The sequence below is a fragment of the Euleptes europaea genome, chromosome 1, assembly GCF_029931775.1.
Source record: "Euleptes europaea isolate rEulEur1 chromosome 1, rEulEur1.hap1, whole genome shotgun sequence".
NCBI classification, from domain to species: domain Eukaryota; kingdom Metazoa; phylum Chordata; class Lepidosauria; order Squamata; family Sphaerodactylidae; genus Euleptes; species Euleptes europaea.
The window spans coordinates 89383449-89404001 of record NC_079312.1 but is presented as its reverse complement, the minus strand read 5'-3'; the positions used below and the strand labels follow the sequence as shown (position 1 = coordinate 89404001).

Here is a 20553-nt window from a genome sequence, read left to right as displayed (position 1 = left end):
GCCTGACAGGAATTATAACAGACAGCATCAACAATGAACCTTGCAGTTTTATTCCAAGCAAACACACACATTTTCCACCTTGTGGATGGATTACCACTGGATAGTTTGATCTGCTGTTTTCCTTAATGGCAGAACTTAGTCTTCCTGATTACCAAGCGCTGGCTTTTGGATGGCCACTGATCTTGATGAATGAATTGCTATTTCAGTCAAAACAGTGACAGAATCCAGCTCTTATTGCACTCTTAGCTCTGTTCTCCATGGCTTGGGCTAAATACACAGATGTTGAACTGTGTTAGGAATCAGTGTGCACTCCTTTGTGGGTCAGGTATTTTCTGTTTCTTGTGTATTTCCTCTCCCAGCATTTGGTAGGATATGCATGGTCCTTGTATTATTCAGCATCTTTATAGGAAAATGCAGTCTAACTAAATAAACAGAAATATGAGCAGCAAAAAATTCTCCATGTAATATACCTCAAGAATAAAAAACTTGGCTGTTTTGACTTTTGACCAGGTCTTCTTTAATCTGGAAACTGGACTCATGTTCATACCAGCTGGAGAGAAAGAAGAAGAAAGAGGGTAATCATTAAGGAATCAGCGAGACCCTTTCCACATCTGTGATTCCCTACAGAAATGGCACTTACATATGATGGCCATCAATGAATTAAAATTCCCTATATTAAAGCACTCTCGAGCAACGTCAATGAAGAACTCGATAACTTGTGCTCGTTGCTTCTTTTTTGCCGGCTGCAAACAGACAACAAACAAAAACAGAGATGAAAGACAAGTGTAAAAAAACATGTGCAATATGTCAAGGCCTCTCCAGTGGAGAGGCCCTATTCTACAGCTCAATCAGCTGATTTTAGAGAGCTACAAAATTCCATTGAAGCTGTTTGATTAATGATGCTCATGACCAGCAGCTTGCTAAAGCAATGCTCCCATTATAGAGAGTGACCAGAATCCATTATACCTTTAGAAATGTATTCAAGAACTGACCCAACACTGACGCATAAACCTGTACTCTTGAGACTATTTAGTCCATGGATACACTGTCCAACTAGCTGTCAATAAAATGCCAATCACTGTTACTTTTTCTGGGCTTCATGCCAATCACATCATCTTTTTCAGGGCTTGATCTTAAAAGAAAGAAAGTAAAAGCAGGCTGTAAATTGTTAGTGGATGTTCTTTTTTGCACTTGCTGTGTTTCTCATAATTCAGCTTTTATTTATGGTAACAAGTGCCTACTTGGACAGTTGTGAAATCTAATTTTAAATCACAGTGCTTGCATCGAGAAAGAGATTCAGTTAAAAAAAAGGGATACAGTTAAATTCTGAAACTGAGCTGTTATTCTTGTTTGAAACAACCTATCAGATCACATCACCTTCCCATCTACTCAGCAAACCATTTTAAACATTGGCCAGTTCCAGATGTTCTAAAAGAAGTCTTTAATAGCAGAAAACTTTGGCAAGAGCCAGGCTATGCTCCACTATCTCATCTAGGTCAGTTCAAACCAAGGACTGAAGTTTGGCAATACTGCTGTGGTTGCCTAGCAACCCCCACAATTACCACTTATTTTGGGGTGTTTTAACCTCCCAACATTTTTTTTTTTAGATTTCAGATTTTTCTGCAAACCTGGGGCTTTTCTTAGGTTTGTAGAAAGATGTGTCTTGTCTGTTTACGGCTCCAATCTCTGGATTCAAATATCCATAGATGGAGCAAGGCTGAGAATTAGATATATTGGTGACAAAATATATTGATCACCCAGACTTGTGGGGAATCACACTTCCCCCCTTTCACTTGCTAATCCGTCTACCTTTGGGCTCCTGTCCCTCGGCAGGGACCCACTAAATTCACAGGGGAAGGGGAATCTCTCCTGACTTCTCCTACCTGCTCTGCCTACCTGGCCACCTACTTCCCCACTGCTCTGTCCACATGCCCACCTGCCCCCGTTGTTCTGTCAGGAGAAGTGGGGAGGAGGATAGCAGTTATTAATTTCCCTCCTTCCCATGCCCACCTGCCACCTCTGCCAATCTGGTTCCCACTGTGGCAACAGCTCCTTGCCCTCCTCCTATGGCGGGCTACACAAGCACAGACATAACACCTCTATTTGGGGAGATTTAATCCCCCCTTCCATTTGAAAAATTGCAGAAAAGTCTAATGTGTGTCCCTGGACCTGTTCTCTGGGTCTATTGATCCACATGGGGCCAGGTTCACTATTAGATATATGACGTGTGTATTAAGTGTAGTGGTTAAGGTGTAGGACTGAGACCTGGGAAACCCAGGTTCAAATCCCCACTCTGCCATGGAAACTTGCTGGGTGACCTTGGGCCAGTCACACACTCTCACTCTTGACCCTGGCAAGTATTTGGATGGGAGACCTCCAAGGAATACCAGGGTCGTAAGAAGGCAATGGCGAACCACCTCTGAACCTCTCTTGCCTTGAAAACCCCACCAGGGGTCGCCATAAGTCAGCTGAGAGTTGACAGCAAAAAACACACAAACACCAGTGAATGCATCAACAGGGCACAAAAGGTCTCTCATGCCTGCACATCTTTCACTTACCATGCAAATTTCTGTTGCTACAAGATAGCACAGTCTATTGAACCACTTTACATAGGCCTCGAGGTTACTCGTCTTCTTCTGTTCACTGAAACAAGGCTGGAAAACAAAAATCTGAAGTGATACATAACTAAATCTGGCTCAGCTCTTAACACAAATTTATCAGAGCAACGGTCAACATTCTTTTGTCACCAATAGTATATAGTTGTTTGAACACACACACACACACCTGATGAGGCAGTACATGTCAGTGGTCAGAAGCTGCAGATGTGTTGGGTTTAACAGAGTGTGACACTTCCTACAAATCAAATCGGTGCATGATGAACAGGCCCATTTTGCCTCCTACAATTGCTCAGGAGGCAATTTATTCCAGTCCCCACTCACTAGGATATGGAGAGCCAGGATATTACAGTATGCAAAAATAACATCTGACAAGCACGCCTTCCCGTATAATATGCATTTAGTTTTCATGTTTGGTCTCCAGAAGTTCCCCACATTTCAGCAAATGCAATTGCACGTGGTGTTGCCTTGCATTAAAACAAAATCTCTGATCTGGTTAAGGCGAAAGAGGATCGCAGTAAGAGTAACTGAACAATGTTTGTCTAAAAACATTATTTCCTTCACATCCTCTTGTTTTGGGAAGAGTAAAAACTGCAGATCTCTTTATCTCTGACCTATTTCTGTATCATTGGTTGCTGTGAAACAAGTCAGGCAGATGGCAAATTCATCAGAAAAATGTCACTCTTGTGACATATGCTCCTTAGATGGTGGTTACTAGATTTCATGTGAGTGAGAACTCCCCCCCACACACACACCCAAGAATTAAGTTTAGTCTGCTGCCTACATTCTGAAGATTTTTTTTTTAAATCCCATCATCCAAATAGCTTTGAATTCTTAAATCCATTAGCATCCACAAGAGGGTATCAGGAGTTACTTTCTTTCATTAATGTCATAATTTCAAGTTAAGGGCTTGAGGATATCCTAAGGATAGGATGGATAAAAAGGGAAACTTGAAGAAGAGGTTTTTATATTGGGGAAAAAGGATAGGTCTGTCAGTGCTTAGTAGGCATGGTGACTACAGGGAACCTCCACATTCAGAAACAGTAATCCTCTGAATACCAGTGGCAGCATCTCTAATCCCTGCTGTGGGCCCTCCACAGTAAATGGCTAGTCACTGTGTGAGACAAGATGCTGGACTAGAGGGACCACTGGTCTGACCTAGCAGGGCTCTTGTGTTCTTATGACATATTGAACTATGGCAGTGACAACAAGGACAGGCAATAAAATTATTGCTACAGGGCAGGACAGGGATTTGGCTAGTTGCGTCAACAATAAGGAAACATTTCCTCCCTTACTCCCATAAAGCCTTTTATCCGGGAATCTGATTGTAAATTGGAAAATGTGAGTGTTCTTTTAGCAGGGGTGGATTTTAATATTACATTTTTATGTCATCAATCAAGGCAGTTTTATCTCATCAATCAAGATAAAAATACTAATTCTCTTATTGTTTATCTAGTGTATCTGTTTAATTACATTAATTTGTTTAATTAATATCTGTTTAATCAAATTTAATTCATTAAATTGAGAAGGAACCCACCCCCTCTCTATATAGATAGATATAGATATATATATGTAGTTCTTTTTTCATTTTGATCTTAGTGTGACATTGTTGTATGTAGTATGACCAAATTGGCCATATGAACAATATCATTAAAGTAAAGGTCCCTCCCAAAGCCTATTGAAAACATATATGTAAACATCTCTAGTCAAATATACAATTTAAGGGTGTTTGTGTATTAATATCCATAATCTAGTAACCTGTGCTGACCTTTCTATCCAATATTTCAGACTAGTGTGGTCTATCTATCTGTTTCATTTTTATCCCATCATTCTTCTAAGCAGTTCAAGGCACATTGTTCTATATAGGATTCAAAAAGTTTGAAAAAGCCAAAGCTACCAATCAGCAGCTTAATATGCACTTAGAAGTTCCTATATGGAGGTGGCATCTCTGTTCTCAGTGAGAATAAGAATGTTCTGTGACTACAATGCCAGGATTCCAAGGTGTGCATAGAAGGCTATGGATTTCACTCTAAAAGGCACAGAAATTATGATTTATTCAGAAGGAGAAGCTTTCAATGCCTCCCTGGTTGATTGAAATTCATTCTACTACCTTGCTTATTTAACAGGTATGTCAAACAGCAGCACCCTAATATCTAATATATGTAACTACTCATGAAATATTACTTCTGTGGAAAAAAAATTAATATTTTTCAGTTGGATTCTGCTCAGGCAACTTTTTACTCTCTGGTATTCACACACTGTGGTCTGTCAACTCCACCTCATATTTCCTTGCATTATCCTTAATTACTCCTTGTACTTTATTCTCCCTTTGCAGAGGCTTTCCTTTTTAAATCAAAGTAAATTTAATGCTGTATGGCACGCAAAGCCGTTGGGCATAGCACTCAACATGTCTTCTTTGTTCACCTTTGTTGGTTTATCCAGCTCAGCTGCACACAAGGCATTTTTTTTCCTCCTTAAATGGACTGCCATGACTTTTTTCATCATCTCATTCACCATTGTTTCAATTTCATTTAGTAGCTGATTCCAGTCCCCTCAAAGCACTGGCTTCAGAGCACATGCACAGTCAAGAGTAAGTGTCTGAATATGAAGCTAGTTTTGCATGTGCAGCAAGACAGGAACACAAGAACACTTTCAAGTGATCTCCCACATCCATTTCTGAGGAAAGATTCCCATTATGCCCTGTCTATAACTACAACAAACATTTGCGCAAATTTGGGATAATCAGCTGCATGAAAAAGTACTGCAGAATGCCCATAATCCCCAACATCTAAAATCTCATCATCAAAAGTGCCCAGTGTACCCACTGCCAACATCTCAACCCTTACCCTGTATTCCTAAAGCAGTCCTGTGTATGTGAGCTTCTCTCAGTAGCCAAACATTTCAGCTGTTTTTCAGGACATAAATGAGGTGTGGGATTACTTCCAAGCTTATGGTCTATTTTGATAGAAAGGGTAGTGGTGGTGGGGGGAACTGTATTGCAAATACAATATTTCAAGGTGGGTTTTTTTGTGAAAAACAAAAGAACAAGCCTGACAATTAAAACATCCTGAGCTACACGCAGCATGCCACCATGGACTGCAATGTGCCAGGCACTCAACAACTCCCATATTTTTGTGGGTGCCAGTTGTTATGGTAGAGAAGAAGAGGCTTGAAATGTGTAAATAAAGACAGAAGCCATGCATGAAGAAGCTCTTTAGTTCTTTAAACTATCTAGGCATTTTATGGAAAACAGTATCTTGTCCTGTTTCACTAGTTTATTTTATTTTATTTTAGTTTAGTTGTTTGGTTCACAAGGATTTCTGATATATTCAGTGTATGGCCTGTGTTCCAATTGTTGGATAAGCTGTCACAAACTATCAAAGATGTTGTACGGTATATATGGTCTCATCTGCCTGCCAAAGATTGCTTTGTTCTTTTCTGACCCAGTCAAGGGGGGGGGAGTTATCTGACAAACTACTTACAACCTCACCCAATTCTCTTCTCTGCACTTCAGTCTGCCTGACAAAGTAATGCAGCAAATCAAGAGAAAGGCTGTTAGCCTATTAGTGACCCAAAAAGGAAACCAAGCTGACGTTGAAATTGTGTTTGTGCTTGGGTTGCAGTATACACTTAATTATAAAGATGCAATCGTAGTCTGCTTTCATTTTAATTTAATGGTTTTTAAAAGATGTAGAGCTAGAGAGGCTTCTTTGCACTAGAATACCATTATACTTACAACAATACCTGTAACCTGTAACCTCTGAATTCCCAGCTTTCATTTAAAAAAAGTAAGTCTCTAGCCCAGTACATTGTGGAGATACACCTGTCCCCTTATATCTCTGCAAGGGAAGGAGCTAGAGACTTCTTTTAAAATGAAAGCTGGGAATTCACAAAACCTGTTAAAATGTTACATCGATATAACGATATTGTAGTGCCATTTTTTTTTAAAGAAAGCCCCTGCTCTACAGGGAAAGAAATGGTCACCATGAGGACAGGGACAGGAAAAATGGCTGCTATGTGGGAGGGACAAGAGCATTTGCCTTAAATCTGAATTTTCCCACTCATATAGCAGCCATCTAGGCTTTAGTGTTATCTTTCCCCCAAACTTCAGAGCAAAGCAAGTTTGAGAAAGATCACAGAGAAGCCAGGAAAAGCATGGGAGATGCGCAAACGCACCACAATGTTGTTGGGAAACAGGGGGGGGGGGAGGAAAGCTGCTTCCCAACAGCATTGAACCCCAGGCAGATAACCTGTGCACAAATGGCCCAGGTAATGTTTCACAAACAAGCGGACGAGGCAGGAAAGTACTCAGAGATTTAAAGCCATAGCACCAATATCCAGGTTGCAAAAGGGCAGACTACCAGTCTACAATTACAACAGGCCCATAGGGGAAAAAAAGTCCTAGCAGAGGCTTAATGTGTCAAAATAGGCAGCTGAAATTTCACGTGGCATGGAAGTAAATAACATTAAGCCTCTATTAAAGGGACAGGGCATTTTTTTCCCTTTAGGCAGTTGGCAACTGTAATCTACAAAGATAAACACAACAACTGCTTGGGGAGGGGGGAAAGTAGTTATCTTCCACAGCTCAAACAAATGAGGCAGCAACCAAGCGCCCAAATTCCACTCCAGCTATAGACTGAACCAGTATACCCCTTGTTTCTATTTTACATCTCACTAGAGACTGGTTAGCGAGTTTTGACAACGATGTTTAGCAGCTGGTTTTTTAGCTCTTGCTGAAGTAGAAAAGTTCAAGGAATTTTTACAAAAAGAAACACCAGTTTGGTCATACTGTGTCCCGGGTATTCAGAATAAGTAAATACAGTTTCCCAGCCACTTGAAACTATGGCATCAATTTGCATTAACAAGTCTCTTATCAAGCATTTCAAATCCAGTGCGCCAGCTTCACAGGTGCAACAGTTTAAGCAATATCTGTTTACTTTGAAAAATACTTTGTTTTGCTTGCACACTTTGATTGCTTTTACAAGCCAAGAGGTTTTTCAACACCAAAAACTTCTTTTGAAGAGTTATCTGTGCGCAGCCACTACATGAAGCAATAGTCTCTACCATACCCCCCTTTACAATCCCACAGATGCTAATGGGCACATCGTCCTTGATGTTATAACAAGACTGCAACATAGTCCAGCAGCTGCCTGAACTTCTCCAAGAAGGAGCCCAATATTCCTCCCACTGGAACAACAGCATGGAATATTAAAATATGCACTCTCTAGCTACCAGTCTAAGCTACATTTCTCTGTTCATTCCCATTCCTTGCAGATATATTATTTTGCACTAAAAAGCATACGGGGGCATCTGAAATCCAAAAAAAGAAAAGAAAAGAGGGGAAAGAGGTTATTATGGTGATATTACAGGTTGAGTATCTCTTATCCGAAATGCTTGGGACCAGAAGCATTTTGGATTTCAGATTTTTGAATATAAAAAAATACAGTGAGTAGTCATTACGCTGCACTCTCTTCCCCATCTCCTCCCTGGCTGGTGTTTCCTTCCTCTCCCCCCCCCTTTTCCTCCTTAAGGCCTCCCTGTTTCCCCAGGTGCTTCCAATGTTCCCGATTGTTTCCCTATTCGTCTATAACCCTTTAGCTGCACCTTTCCCGCACTCTTCCTTTCCCTGGCCAGCTGGGCATGCCTGTCAGGCAGCCAGCAACACTCTCTCTCCTCTCTTCCTGGCTGCCGCCTGCTCCAGCTGAGCTCTTCTCAGCCTCTGTAGGGGTCCCGTTGACTTGAGGGCCCACCTCCTCCAGCAGTCGGGAGAGCTCCTGGCCATGTCTCAGTACCAGGGCCTGGGCCTGCTCCCTGGAATTCCAATGGGCTGCTAGCTGCAGGCCCAGGGTTTAGCTGACCTCTGAGCCAGGCTATGCCAAGGTGGTGGAGGTGGTTCCCCATCCTTCTGCGGTAAGTCTTCTTGGGCCTGGGAGAGCTCTCTGTCGAGGTGGGGCCAGGGGCAGCCCAGCTCAAAAAGGGTTCAGATTTTGGATTATTCCGGTTTTTGGATAAAGGATACTCAACCTGTACCACCATCTCCTTGACATTCAACAAGTATACTGTAGCTTTATGTGGCTCTAAAACAGTTGCTTTGGTAAGCCTAAAACCAAATGCCATCAGTGGAACAATGTCTATTGTGTGGCACTGGCTTCCATACAGCCTGCCCTTAGAATGCTCTTCTAGAATATGTAACATAACAAGATAATAATTCAAGTCATACCTTTGTGCTTTCCAAAGGATCCTTATGGACAAATGCCTGAACAAATTCTTCAGGGCCAATGTGACTCAGTCTTTCCTTTAACAAGAGAAAAGTGAGGGAAAAAATGTATAACAAATCATCCTGATAATACAATTGTTCCAACATCATAAATCAGATTCAAAAACAGACCTTAAATGGTCTATGAAACCACTGGCAGATTGATTAGCTCCAACCAATGTTATCTCCATCACAGTTAATATTACAGAAACAGGGAAGACATTATTGAATCAGATTAGGACATCTAGTTACCAGGGTAAAAATAACCTATGATAGCCTGCAACTTCATGGAAACTTATTGAGAAGGGAGAATGGGCCACTGATAACAATATGGAATTATAAAAGTTGCCACACTAACTGTGATTAGAAAACAGCAATGAACCGTGTAACCGATTATTGCAAAACTGAAATGCTTCAGACCATGTTCAATTGATGAAATATTTACTTCACAGCAATGCCTATTAAGTAAAATAGGATCTCTGGTGGAATAACTAAGCTTTATGAAGACTGCTACTTACGTTTATATGTCCCAAAACAGAGACATGTCGGATGCATTATCATCAATTGACAGTCCAACTGATTAGTTTACTCATTAGTTCACTGTTTTTTGTAGTTAGCTTAAGCCCCTCCCTTTGTTACAGTTCTACTTTAAATTATTTTACATTGACAAAGTAAAATAACCCTAAATTTGTTACATTTAGAATTTATTACCCTAAGTTTTTTAGAAGATGAAATAGAAAAAGCAAAATGATTGGTTATGATGGGTAGAAGAAATGAACCCTTCAAAATTTCCTTGTACCGTTTTGTTATCTTTATTCTCTGGGCATTACACTTGTCAACTACCTGTAGAAAAAAAAAAGTCCTGTCCCTTTAACAAAGACTTAATCTGATGTTATTAACCAAGTGGTGTTACTTAGTCTGCATGTCATGGAAAGCTTCAGCTGCCCACTTCCAAACATTATGCCTCTGTTAAAGGGACAGGACATTTTAATCCAGGCCTGTTGGTTATATTTTGTTCACTGATGTTTGCAACATTTTAAAAAATGCTCAGTGGCAATTTCTGAGAAAAGGTGTTTTACATCATTACAACTGAATGCAAAGTCTTGTTTTCCACTTACCAGTTCCACGTGTGTCAGCTGCTGGGCCAAGGTGTACGGATCACTGCAGACACTTAACATTTCTCTTTGAATGGACGGAGGTTTACTTTTAAAAGCAACCACCTTGTCCGAGACAGCTGCATTGATCTTGACTATCCCTTCCTGACCGTGGTTTAAAGATGCGAGCTTCTGGTTCAGCGTTTGTAGAAGCTGATTCATTTTTTTCCAGTATGCCTAAAAAGAGGGAAAGGGAAAGACGGGGAGAAAATAACAACCAAAACATAAATCAGAAGCTGGGAAAAAATAGGTTTTGAATGTGTATCCAAATGCCAGTAGTAGTTTAGAATAACATTTTTCAACCAAACCATTCCGGAATGTCTGGTCAGCTTAATTAAAACTCCATTTTATGGCTCTCTATCACAATTCTGGCTTCCATCCAAACATTAGAAAAACTCTGCCAAGTGCCAGCTCAGCCCAATGACCACAATGTAAGCGCCATATGTGCCAACACAGAGGTGGCATGAAACCTATCTATACCTATCTACTGCTGCATGATGCATCCTTCCTTTTTAGTTGCAGGGAGGAAAAGCATCTTGTAGAAGGAGCCTTTGTTAAATACCACTGTACACATATCACCACAGACAAGTGGACGCATATCACCACAGACATTATCAAGCTATGCATCAGTGATGTTCTGGAGTAACTGAAAAGACTGGCATTGGAGAACAGGAAGAGGCAACAGAGACGACAGATGTCAGGATGAGAAGCTTGACCCTGGGTTCACATCAGGGGAGGAGGACTATCATGTAGAGCAATTTCCACACAAAGCACTTCTATGGAAGACAAAAGATACATTTCCCTATAATATCTCTCCAGAGAAGCAAAGACAGGAGAGCAATCCTGAAGGTGCGCAAGGATTCAGCTTACATAATGAAAGCTTATAGATGGCACATAGTCCGGAACTGTAGCTGCACAAAATCATCTTCAAGTCTTACAGATGCAAAAAATTCTTGCTCAACTAGTAACATGCAAATGATTATACGATTTGGCTTCCCAATAACATTTCCACCGATACATATTCCTCTGAAAGTAATAATTGAGTCCGATGTCTTTTTAAATACCTAGTTAGGGAACCAAAGAGTACGTTATTAAATATTAAAATATTTAAACAAACCTTTTAATTCAGGAATGCAGGTAAGAAGATGGCAAGCCACAGCAGGTGGCTTAGGAATTCTAATTTTAATTAAGCCTTCTCTTTCATAATGCAAAATTGGAATGCTCGGCAAAAATACACTTCTCAGTATGCAGACCTTTCTGAGCACCACAAGGGTTCTCGTGAAACTGGGCAGGATGAAGAACACTGCCTTAAGCAACCGTTCCACAGAGGGATAATGGTTTTGATGACCCTAGGATGCCTTCATATGCTTCCTTTTGATTGTATGATTTTGTCAGACATGCTTAAACTCCCCAACATGGCTCAATGGCTGTTTCATGCTTCCCTTCCAAAGGACAGCAAGTTTCTCCTGCAATCAATTACTGATCTTTGTCAGGGAGAAAGGATTACAATCATAACTCCTACCGATATTTGAAAAAAGAACAGCAGAACTCTTGCAGAGGGCATCCTTTGCTCCAGTTTAAAGCAATGGGAACAGAGTTGGATGATAACAAGTTCTTAGGATCAAACTGCTTGCACAGTGAAAATAAGCACATGCGTTTACATGTTAATCCTGCTTCATTTTCTAATAAGGTACTCTAATTACATGGTTGGAAATATGTACTCATCTTTTTATCTGGGCTTCTTTCCTTCGAAACAATTCCCAGCTGATTTTTTTTGGCAGCTCAGATACTTTGCTTCCTTTGAACTCATAATTGTACCTGCATCCTTTTTCTGTTCCATATAGCCAGATACTAAGGTAAACCTGTTTAAAGAGTTTGGTACCATCTGGACACACAAAGAAAACATCCATGGAGATGGCTATTAGCCTAAGAAGTCCAGCTGCAAAAATACAAATAGTGCATACTCCAGGGGTGTGAGACATCTGGTGATAATCAACCAAATGGCCAACAGAATGTTTGCTGAAGCAATTAAGTAACTCATGTGGCCACATACAGATGTGCTATGAAAAAAAATGCACCCTGCAACGGATCTTTGCTACCACCATTATTATCAACACCCTGCCATTCCTACACTGAGTAAGGTAGAAAACAGAAGATCATCACGCTGGTTCTGGTTTAGCTGCTTGGAGGTGTAAACATGGGAAGGAGCTGCCTCTCTGTCACCCTTTGCAAAAAGTGACGACAACAGAGTCAGTGAGAGCCAATGTACAGCAGTGGTGAGACAGTTAAATGTGTGCTGGATTCAAGTTCCACCCTGCTATAGATTCAGCTGTATGGCTTCAGGCAAGCCAATCTCTTTCAGCCTTTGTTTCCCATCTGTAAAATGCAAACAAAATATACTTACATTGCAGAAATGCTTCCCTACAGGTGCTGGTATTGGCTGGTGTAATCCAATGCTACCATACATACAGAAAGGATAACATGTTTTTCATCCCTTTGTACTACCTCTGAACTCCAGATGTTATTTCACAGCACTAAAACAAGCACTCCAAGCCTGTGTGGCCATGGAATATTTCTCTATTAATATTTCCAAATGCTGAGTTTCTTTTGTAAATCTGGAAATACTTTATTTAGTCTGCCTTTGTCACTGAGACTCAAGGCTGATTACATGGTGCAAAACAATGAAATCAAATAGCATTAAGGATATATTAAGCAACACAATAGGACTAGGATTAGAACAATTACAGACGAAAAGGATAAATCTTCATTCTTATTTGTATCTGACAAAGTGAGTTTTGACTCATAAAAATTAGACATAATCTCCAGACCACAGGGGTCAGTTCCCCTGGAAAAAATGGCTGCTTAATCACAAATCCCTGCCCAGGATGTGGTGATGGCTGCCAGCTTGGAAGGCTTTAAGAGGGGAGTGGACATGTTCATGGAGGAGAGGGCTATTCATGGCTACTAGTCAAAATGGATACTAGTCATGATGCATACCTATTCTCTCCAGGATCAGAGGAGCATACCTATTATATTAGGTGCTGAGGAACACAGGCAAGACAATGCTGCTGCAGTAGTCTTGTTAGTGGGCTTCCTAGAGGCACCTGGTTGGCCACTGTGTGAACAAACTGCTGGACTTGATGGACCTTGGTCTGATCCAGCATGGCCTCTCTAATGTTCTTATGTTAACTTCAGTGTAAGTGCTGCTACCCTTACCTCATCACATGGAGCTATCCGGTGGATAATGTCTTTCAAACAGCTAATCATTCTCTCTTCTTGAAAGTCATAAGGAAATGTTTCTGTCCATTCTGTCAATAACTGTAGAATTTTGGGTCCAAATTTTCTGATCCGGGCCTGCGATCAGAAAACAAAATTGATAGATGAAAACAATGAGTTTCCGTGCTTTATCCTGTGGTAAACACACCTTCTAATCAAGCAAAGTTACATCACATATACAGAAGTTCCATCCTTTTTCAACAAAATGCTTATTTTAGCCTTTTTCAATAGCTGGTTTCAGCACACTGTTTTCATGCTGTCAGTGACCATTATAAGATAGTAATTGAAAACCTGTAAAATGTCTTGTGTGGTACACATGGGAGAGAGGCAGCAGGGGGACGCTCCACTCCCTCTCCTGTTACTTTTTCTGTCCCTGCACCATTATAGATACATAACCCAATGACAGGTTTTTGGGGAAGAGAAGAATTGGAAATGCATCACATATGCTTTCACTTCCCTTCTACCAAAGTTAGGTCATGTATAATGAAGGCTGCCTGCCTTCTGTTTCTTTATCACACTCTGAACAAGACAGCTTTGACGGGAGAGCATATTGGAATCAGGCATTATGTACTAGAAATGTGCAGGTACCTATGATGGGGGGTGGAAGTATATGGATCAAGGGACATAAAAAATAAAAAGCAAAACCATCACACTAATACCCATATAAAACCTTCAGCAGATAGGGGGTGCCCTGGAAATAGCAGGCTCCCATTAAAGACTTCCATGGAGGGTATAAAAAAGCTCTGAAAAATTAAACCATCTTCATCTGGCACCTGAAAGCTTGCTAATTTGGCTCCAGGTGAAAGTACAGAGGAAGTTTCAAAGTCTAGGTATCCAACAGAAAAGGTCATGTGTCTTGGGTTTATCTACCTTGCTTCTGCCAGTGGGAGTAGACAGTGTAGGGCATCTAAGGACTCTCTTAACTAATAGCGGGGGTTTATATGGGTCCTTCAGGAGCCCTGTCCTCAAAACCATGAACATAGTGCACATATTTACGTTGCAGCAGCTTACTAATGAAAAAATGTTCTTCTGAAAACAGCAAAATATCTGTCAGTATCTTCCTTAGCTGAGTAAACAGCAGCTGAGTTAAAAACTAATTAATCTGCTCATGGTCATAGCAATCTGAATATTTTTATGTGAGTTTAGTACCTTGCTGAGCCTAAACCTAGGCTATTTTTCACAAAATGTGAAAGCTGAACCCACCCAGCAAATTATCGCTCTTAATTCTAGTCTTAATTTTCAGTGGTGGAATTGCAGAATGTGACACAGAATCTTCTTTCTTCCTCTACGGTCATTTGTACATCGAGGTATGAAGAGGTATTATCAATGCACTGCTGATATTTTAACAAAAGCTGTGGCAGAGGTGAATGGGCTGGTATCTGTTTCAACCGATTTTTCAAAATACGTTTGTGGCTGCATTGTCAAAAAACAAAAACAAAAAAAAACCTCTGTTGATACCCACAAAATAAAGATGTGAAGAGAGGTATTTGATGAAGAATGTGCTAGGTCCTACATAACACCACTGGGGGTGGGGGGCGTTGATAATGCTGAAAGCCACAGTAGTGTCTCTTACAATGTTAAGAGACATTGTGATGAGCAAAGGCAGCAGTAGCAATGTGATCTTGCTGGAACTTGTTATGCTTTCCTGAGCCTAAAGGATGAAAGTCCTTTGGAGGCCAGGAAGGGGCTGTGCCAGCATTCGGCCTCCTGCACCAGTGCCCGTGCCACTTACGCCACCCAGAGTGGCATGGACGCCGGCAGGGCACCCTGGACGCCATCGTCCTGGTGCTGCAGCACAGCAGCACCACTCGAGAATGCTGGCACAGCTCTGCACCCGTGTCTGGATGGCACACTTCTGTGCTCCATCCTCCCGGGGGCATTCCCGGGGTGTTCCTGGGACATTCCGGTGCAGGGCCAGGGGAGGGGCCACCTTTAAGCAGCCTCCAAAGCCCTTTCAGCCCGGGAACGCCCCCTGTCCCTTTTCCCGAGATATGTCCTCTTTTTAGGTGGTGTCTCCCCATGCAACCCTATGGAGCAGTTGCACGGGTTTTTGCAGGAAGGGGAAGGTTTTGGCCTCAGCGGGGGGAACCTCCTTTGGAGGCAGCGCGGCTGCTCTGCCTCCAGTCTCCGGTGCAGCCCTTCCCCTCAGGCTATAAGCATAACACCAACACACTGGCCTCATGTGCTAGACGGATAGTGGTGCTATATATCTAGATAAATATTTGCCTAAAGTGCTGGGCTTGATATATTGTGGTGCAAACATTATTGAGTATACAGGCATAGAAGACTAATGGGCAACTTCATTCTGCTACTGGGACACCTAAAGCAGTTTGAAGCGGTACCCAAGACAAAAGAGAAAGGCATTAAATGAAACCAAGAGACTTGCTGCTGCACTGACATCTGCTATTGACAGTGCAGAGTTTAAATCTTGGCACCCCGTAGGCTTCTGCAAGGCCTTAAAAGAAATGACAAGGAAATCACGGGGGAAGATGGAGACAGGCTAGAATAGGAAAGAAGAAGGAACTGAAGTGACTGCTACATCCTATGCCCGGAGCTTTGCTCTAGGGCACTGAATGTTCTACTAGACTGCAACTGTGCCAAATGCTTAGTGTCAAGTAAAACCCCCTGAGGGTGTGGATGCACACAGACGGCAAGGAATCACAAGGGAAGATACGCGGAGAGTCAAATCAGAAGCCTTCTGCAATCCTCTCTAGCGCTGTGAGTCCCTTGCAAATGTGACAAAATTCTTCACGCTGTCAACAATACCAACCTTATCCAGCACTGGGTCATCCAGCTGCTGCTGCTCAATGCACTTGTGGCAAACGCGCAAGAGAAGTTCGTGAGGTTCAATGAAGAGTCGTGAGCTGAGCAGGAATGTAAAGATATAGGCCTTCTGGGAAAGAGAGAGGAGCACGCTTAGTTGATGACAAGAACAGAAAACAGGCCACAACATTTCTGAAAGGCACTCTCTAGCTAAGTTATGCAAAGCGCAGGGTTTTCCAACTGCTGACAGAGAAAGGACAGATATCAGTAATATAGGCATTGCTTTCCATGGGGCTGCAATGAATCTCAAGGGCCATGCAGCCTACTGATTCATAATGATATTTCCTACAATGGGCTGACCTTCCTGACCCGCTAAACCCTTTCCTTCATGGAATGAGCTTTTCAGATATTCAGAGCATCCTCCTTGGCATTTAACTCACAGCCATGTGCTTAATGGAGAATTTGTCTCTGTCATTGGAAGAGGGTTAATCCTTCTCTTCCTGTCAGCACCATCCTAGGGAAAAACCCCACTGCATGACTGGCTCTGGCCCCCTTTCAGCACGAAGTAGCATCCCATTCTCAAGCAACGGGAGGACCCTTCGGAAAGTCTAGAAAGCTGCCCGTGCAGGGAGCTCAGACGTGCATTTCCTGGACTTGCTGAGCCATGAGGGGGGGGGGGGGGCTTCTGCTGTTTGAACGTGTGGCCTCAGGTAGGGAGCATGAACCGTGCAGTTTAGACCCCAGGGATGGATTGCGAATGAGGGACAGACTTAGTTTAGTTGCACTGAGGCATTTCTCTGGTTATCTTTGAAACTGTTTTGTCCAGTGTTTTACTTTTGGCCCAAACGCCATTGTTTTCCTGTTTCTGAGCGCAAGCGCATAGTTGCTGCTCTCTCACTGTCCCAGTGCAAGCTATCCTGCCAATCTGTGCCTCTGAGCATCTGCATAGAGCTTCCCGTTGCCTTGTGCCGCCCTGTGGGCAAATCCTAATCACCCTGATTATGCAGGTGAACTTTCAAGTGCTTTTGAACTTGCTTGTTATGCAAGTCGTTGGTAACATTTTTGAACCTTTTGTTTTCTTCTGTCTTGAATGCCTCGTAATAAAAGTCTCAGAACTCTGCTTGATGTCTCAGACGTGCCTACCAGACCAGGTAGTGCTCTTCTCACGATAAAGGAAGTGCAGCTAAGGAAAAGGAGGATAGGGAAGAAGGTCTCCAGCTTCATTCAGGGTAATTATTCCCCAAACAGCCAGAGGTGGTGGCAATGGGTTATCTCACCCAATCCATCCAGGGATAATTAACCTGTACAGAAGGGAGGACAGGGGGTGAGTAAGTGTATGCCAGTCTGTTGACCCGGGGAAGGGCCCTCAGCCAGAACCCCTTGTTCCAACAATCTCCCACTATAGAGGAACATGACATCTGTCCATCAGTATATACACGAACAGTAAAATGAGTAACTCATGCAGAATTATGCTCATGAGGATAAGTCCAGCATCATTGCAGCCAGTGGAACTGCTAAAGAGCAAATGATTAAGGCACTGTTAACATAGGCAGCTATAATCATCTTCAACATCTTAGACCTGTAAAGAAAAAAGACTATAAGGGGAGGGGCTGTGGCTCAGTGGCAGAGCCACTGCTTGGCATACAGAAGGTCCTGGGTTCAATCCCCGGCATCTCCAGTTAAAGGAACCAGGCAAGTAGGTGATGGGAAGGACCACAGCCTGAGACCCTGGAGAGCTGCTGCCAGTCTGAGTAGACAATACTGACTTTGATGGACCAAGGGTTCAGTATAAGGCAGCTTCACATGTTCATATAAAATGAAGAATACTCTTTCGTTTCATAGCCATCAGATAGATGAACAGCTTAGAACATTTTGACATATCTGTGGAATTACTAATTTATTTATTTTTTGCGTACTTCATTCATAGGGAAAAGAATCTACAATACATAGGTGGCAGAAGAAGAAGTTGTGTTTGTTGACCTTTGCATTTACTAGCTCTGTAGCATTAGCTTGAAGAGTGCATTGACCTCACTGAATCTGTTGATTTTTTAAAAATAACTATTGTTTCCATGAATCAAGGCTGAAATCTCTCTCACTTTAAAAAATGTTATTTGGAAATCAGTGACATTTCCAGGCAAAAGTGTTTAGAACTGAGGGTTACAGCAACTCACTTATGACTAATTTTATGCCTAACAGATATGACAAAAAGAACCAAGCTAAGACAGGCTATCATCGAACCTTCTGTTATACATGGCTTAAGTGGAACATAAGTAAATGTAACTTAAGAACCCTTAACTGTGAATTCAACTTCAGCCAGTGTTGGGAAGTATTAGCAATATTAAGAACATGCCCTCTAATTTTTGCCAGTTATTCAAGGTTTGTACAACCTTCCTTTGGCTTTGTCTCAGCCATTGTGATAAAGCCTGGCAAAGAATAGTTACCATCTACACCTACCGTTGACAAAAGCTTATGTTAAAATAAACCAGTCCTCACCTCCCTTGGCATGGGGACAACCAACAGCCCCTACTGCGATGAGCACAGTGCTCTTGAAGCCTTGTACCAGGGTGTCTGTCAAACAAGTATGTGGGTCCTAGGCCACCGATGGCCTGAAATGTCAAAACCAGCCCCTTGAATTGAACTCCACAACAATGTTTCAAGATCTCAGTAATATGGCTGAAAGCACCAGCTTCTGTCAACAGCGGAGCGGCTGCATTCTGCACTAACTGAACTCTTCAAATTGTCTTCAAGAGCAGCCTATGCAGAGAAGCATTTGGCCGTTTGTATGGTCTCACTGTGAGATTGCTGTGTTTGCTATATTCCAAAGAATTACGCCCTGCCACAGATTGGGATTCTCTTTTCTGTAAAAGAATGTTTCCCACTCAGAAGAATGTCAACAGCTGTTGAAGATCAACTACTTTATTGCTTGTTCCATCTTGACAGTGTTTCCCTTCTGTCTACCTTTAGGCCTGCTGGGAACATGGCCTTATTTTTAAAACAGCCCACCCAAAACAAAATCACCAGGAACCAGAACTTTGTATTCTGTAATCATCTTCAAAAGCAACAGAATCATTCTCTCAGATGCAGGACACTCTTTCAAGTGCAGAACAGTAGCACTTAGTACAATACACAAACATTATACATTCCTTTAGTTGCATTTTATTTTAAAACAAAATTTCTTAGTATAAGATAGAAAACACACACAGTTCTCATAAAGCAACGAGCCAGTTCATCAAAATTAAGCAGTAGTTTACAGTAACAAAGTTCTTACCTCAGGGTAGTACTCAGCTGTAGGTATAAGATGCTGGATCAAAGCATCGAGAGATGCTGAGGTAAGGTTTCCATCTTGAAAGATCAACCCTCCTTCATCATCTTCTTTGGATGGATGGAGATTATGAGGGCTGAAGCCACAGGGGGTAAACATGCTGGAAGAGCTCAGCGTTTGGGGCATGCCTTCCTGCAACAGACAGAAGAAGAAGATATTAATGTGAGGAGACAAGTTAAATCAGAGCTATAGCCATAAACTGAAATGTTGCCCAACAGTTAATGAGGCAAAGGAAGATTTGTATTTATAAGCCTGAGAAGATAAGTTTGGCAGGGGATTTAGTCCCTTGTCTTCTGTAGGAATTTGCTTTCCAAGTTTAGAAAATGCCTATAGTAAAATCCCCTCCCTCAACAGGAATTTCAACAGAAATATTTTCAAAATTTTTAGAGCTCTTGTTATTTGACATATTTTTATTTTTATTTATTAAAGCATTTATATCCTGCCTTTCCCCCATGGCTCAAGGTGGTTTATAATATATACCGGTAATTACAGTATCATATAACGATAAAACCTCCAAATACCTTGCCAACCTAATAAAACATAATAAGATGCAATAAAATGCTCGGGTGAAAACAGCTGCCTTGCAGAACCTCCTGAACCTTTCCAAGGACAGCATTCTCCTCTAGGGTTACCAATTCCAGATTGGGAAATTCCTGAATATTTGGGGGTGGAGCCTGGGGAAGGTGTAGTTTGAGGAGGGGAAGGAGCTCAGCGGGGATGTGATTCCATAGAATCTCCCATCCAAAGCAGCCATTTTCTTCGGGAAACTGATCTCTGTGGTCTGGAAATCAGTTGAAATTCCCAGAGATCTCAAGGATCCACCTGGAGAATGGCAACCCTACTCCCCTCATCTCCTTGGGGAGCCCATGCCATAAAGTGGAGCAACCACAGAAAAAGTACAGACTCTCATTGATACCAGGGGCCACCATTAATGAGGGAGTGACCAGAAAGTGGCAAACTGAAGACTGTAGGTGACTCATAAAGACGTATGGGAAGACAGTCCTTTACGTATGTGGTAGATGGTAGGAAGGTGCTGGGAATTCTGATTGTTGTGGATTCCATGATGGCCAGAAAAAAATTAGGACTGAAATGACTACGTGTTTGTGTCTTTTGAAACTAAGGAGCAAACGTTTCATCTGTTACTTGTGGGTAAAGTAATTGACACAA

The 20553-nt window shown here is 41.9% G+C and overlaps 1 protein-coding gene across 1 annotated transcript in view; it reads right to left on the bottom strand.

The window, feature by feature from the left end:
• The window catches only part of RASGEF1C (RasGEF domain family member 1C), a 39880-nt gene extending 20356 nt beyond the window's left edge, over nucleotides 1–19524 (bottom strand). The window contains exons 1-8 of the mRNA XM_056860938.1: nucleotides 19333–19524; nucleotides 16072–16194; nucleotides 13242–13379; nucleotides 9990–10202; nucleotides 8836–8910; nucleotides 2559–2654; nucleotides 641–743; nucleotides 471–550 (exon numbers count right to left, since the gene is read on the bottom strand). Of these exons, the coding sequence (XP_056716916.1) occupies nucleotides 471–550; nucleotides 641–743; nucleotides 2559–2654; nucleotides 8836–8910; nucleotides 9990–10202; nucleotides 13242–13379; nucleotides 16072–16194; nucleotides 19333–19512 (1008 nt within the window). The 5' untranslated portion in view covers nucleotides 19513–19524. The remainder of the gene's footprint in view (nucleotides 1–470; nucleotides 551–640; nucleotides 744–2558; nucleotides 2655–8835; nucleotides 8911–9989; nucleotides 10203–13241; nucleotides 13380–16071; nucleotides 16195–19332) is intronic.
• Between the last annotated feature and the right edge of the window lie 1029 nt (nucleotides 19525–20553).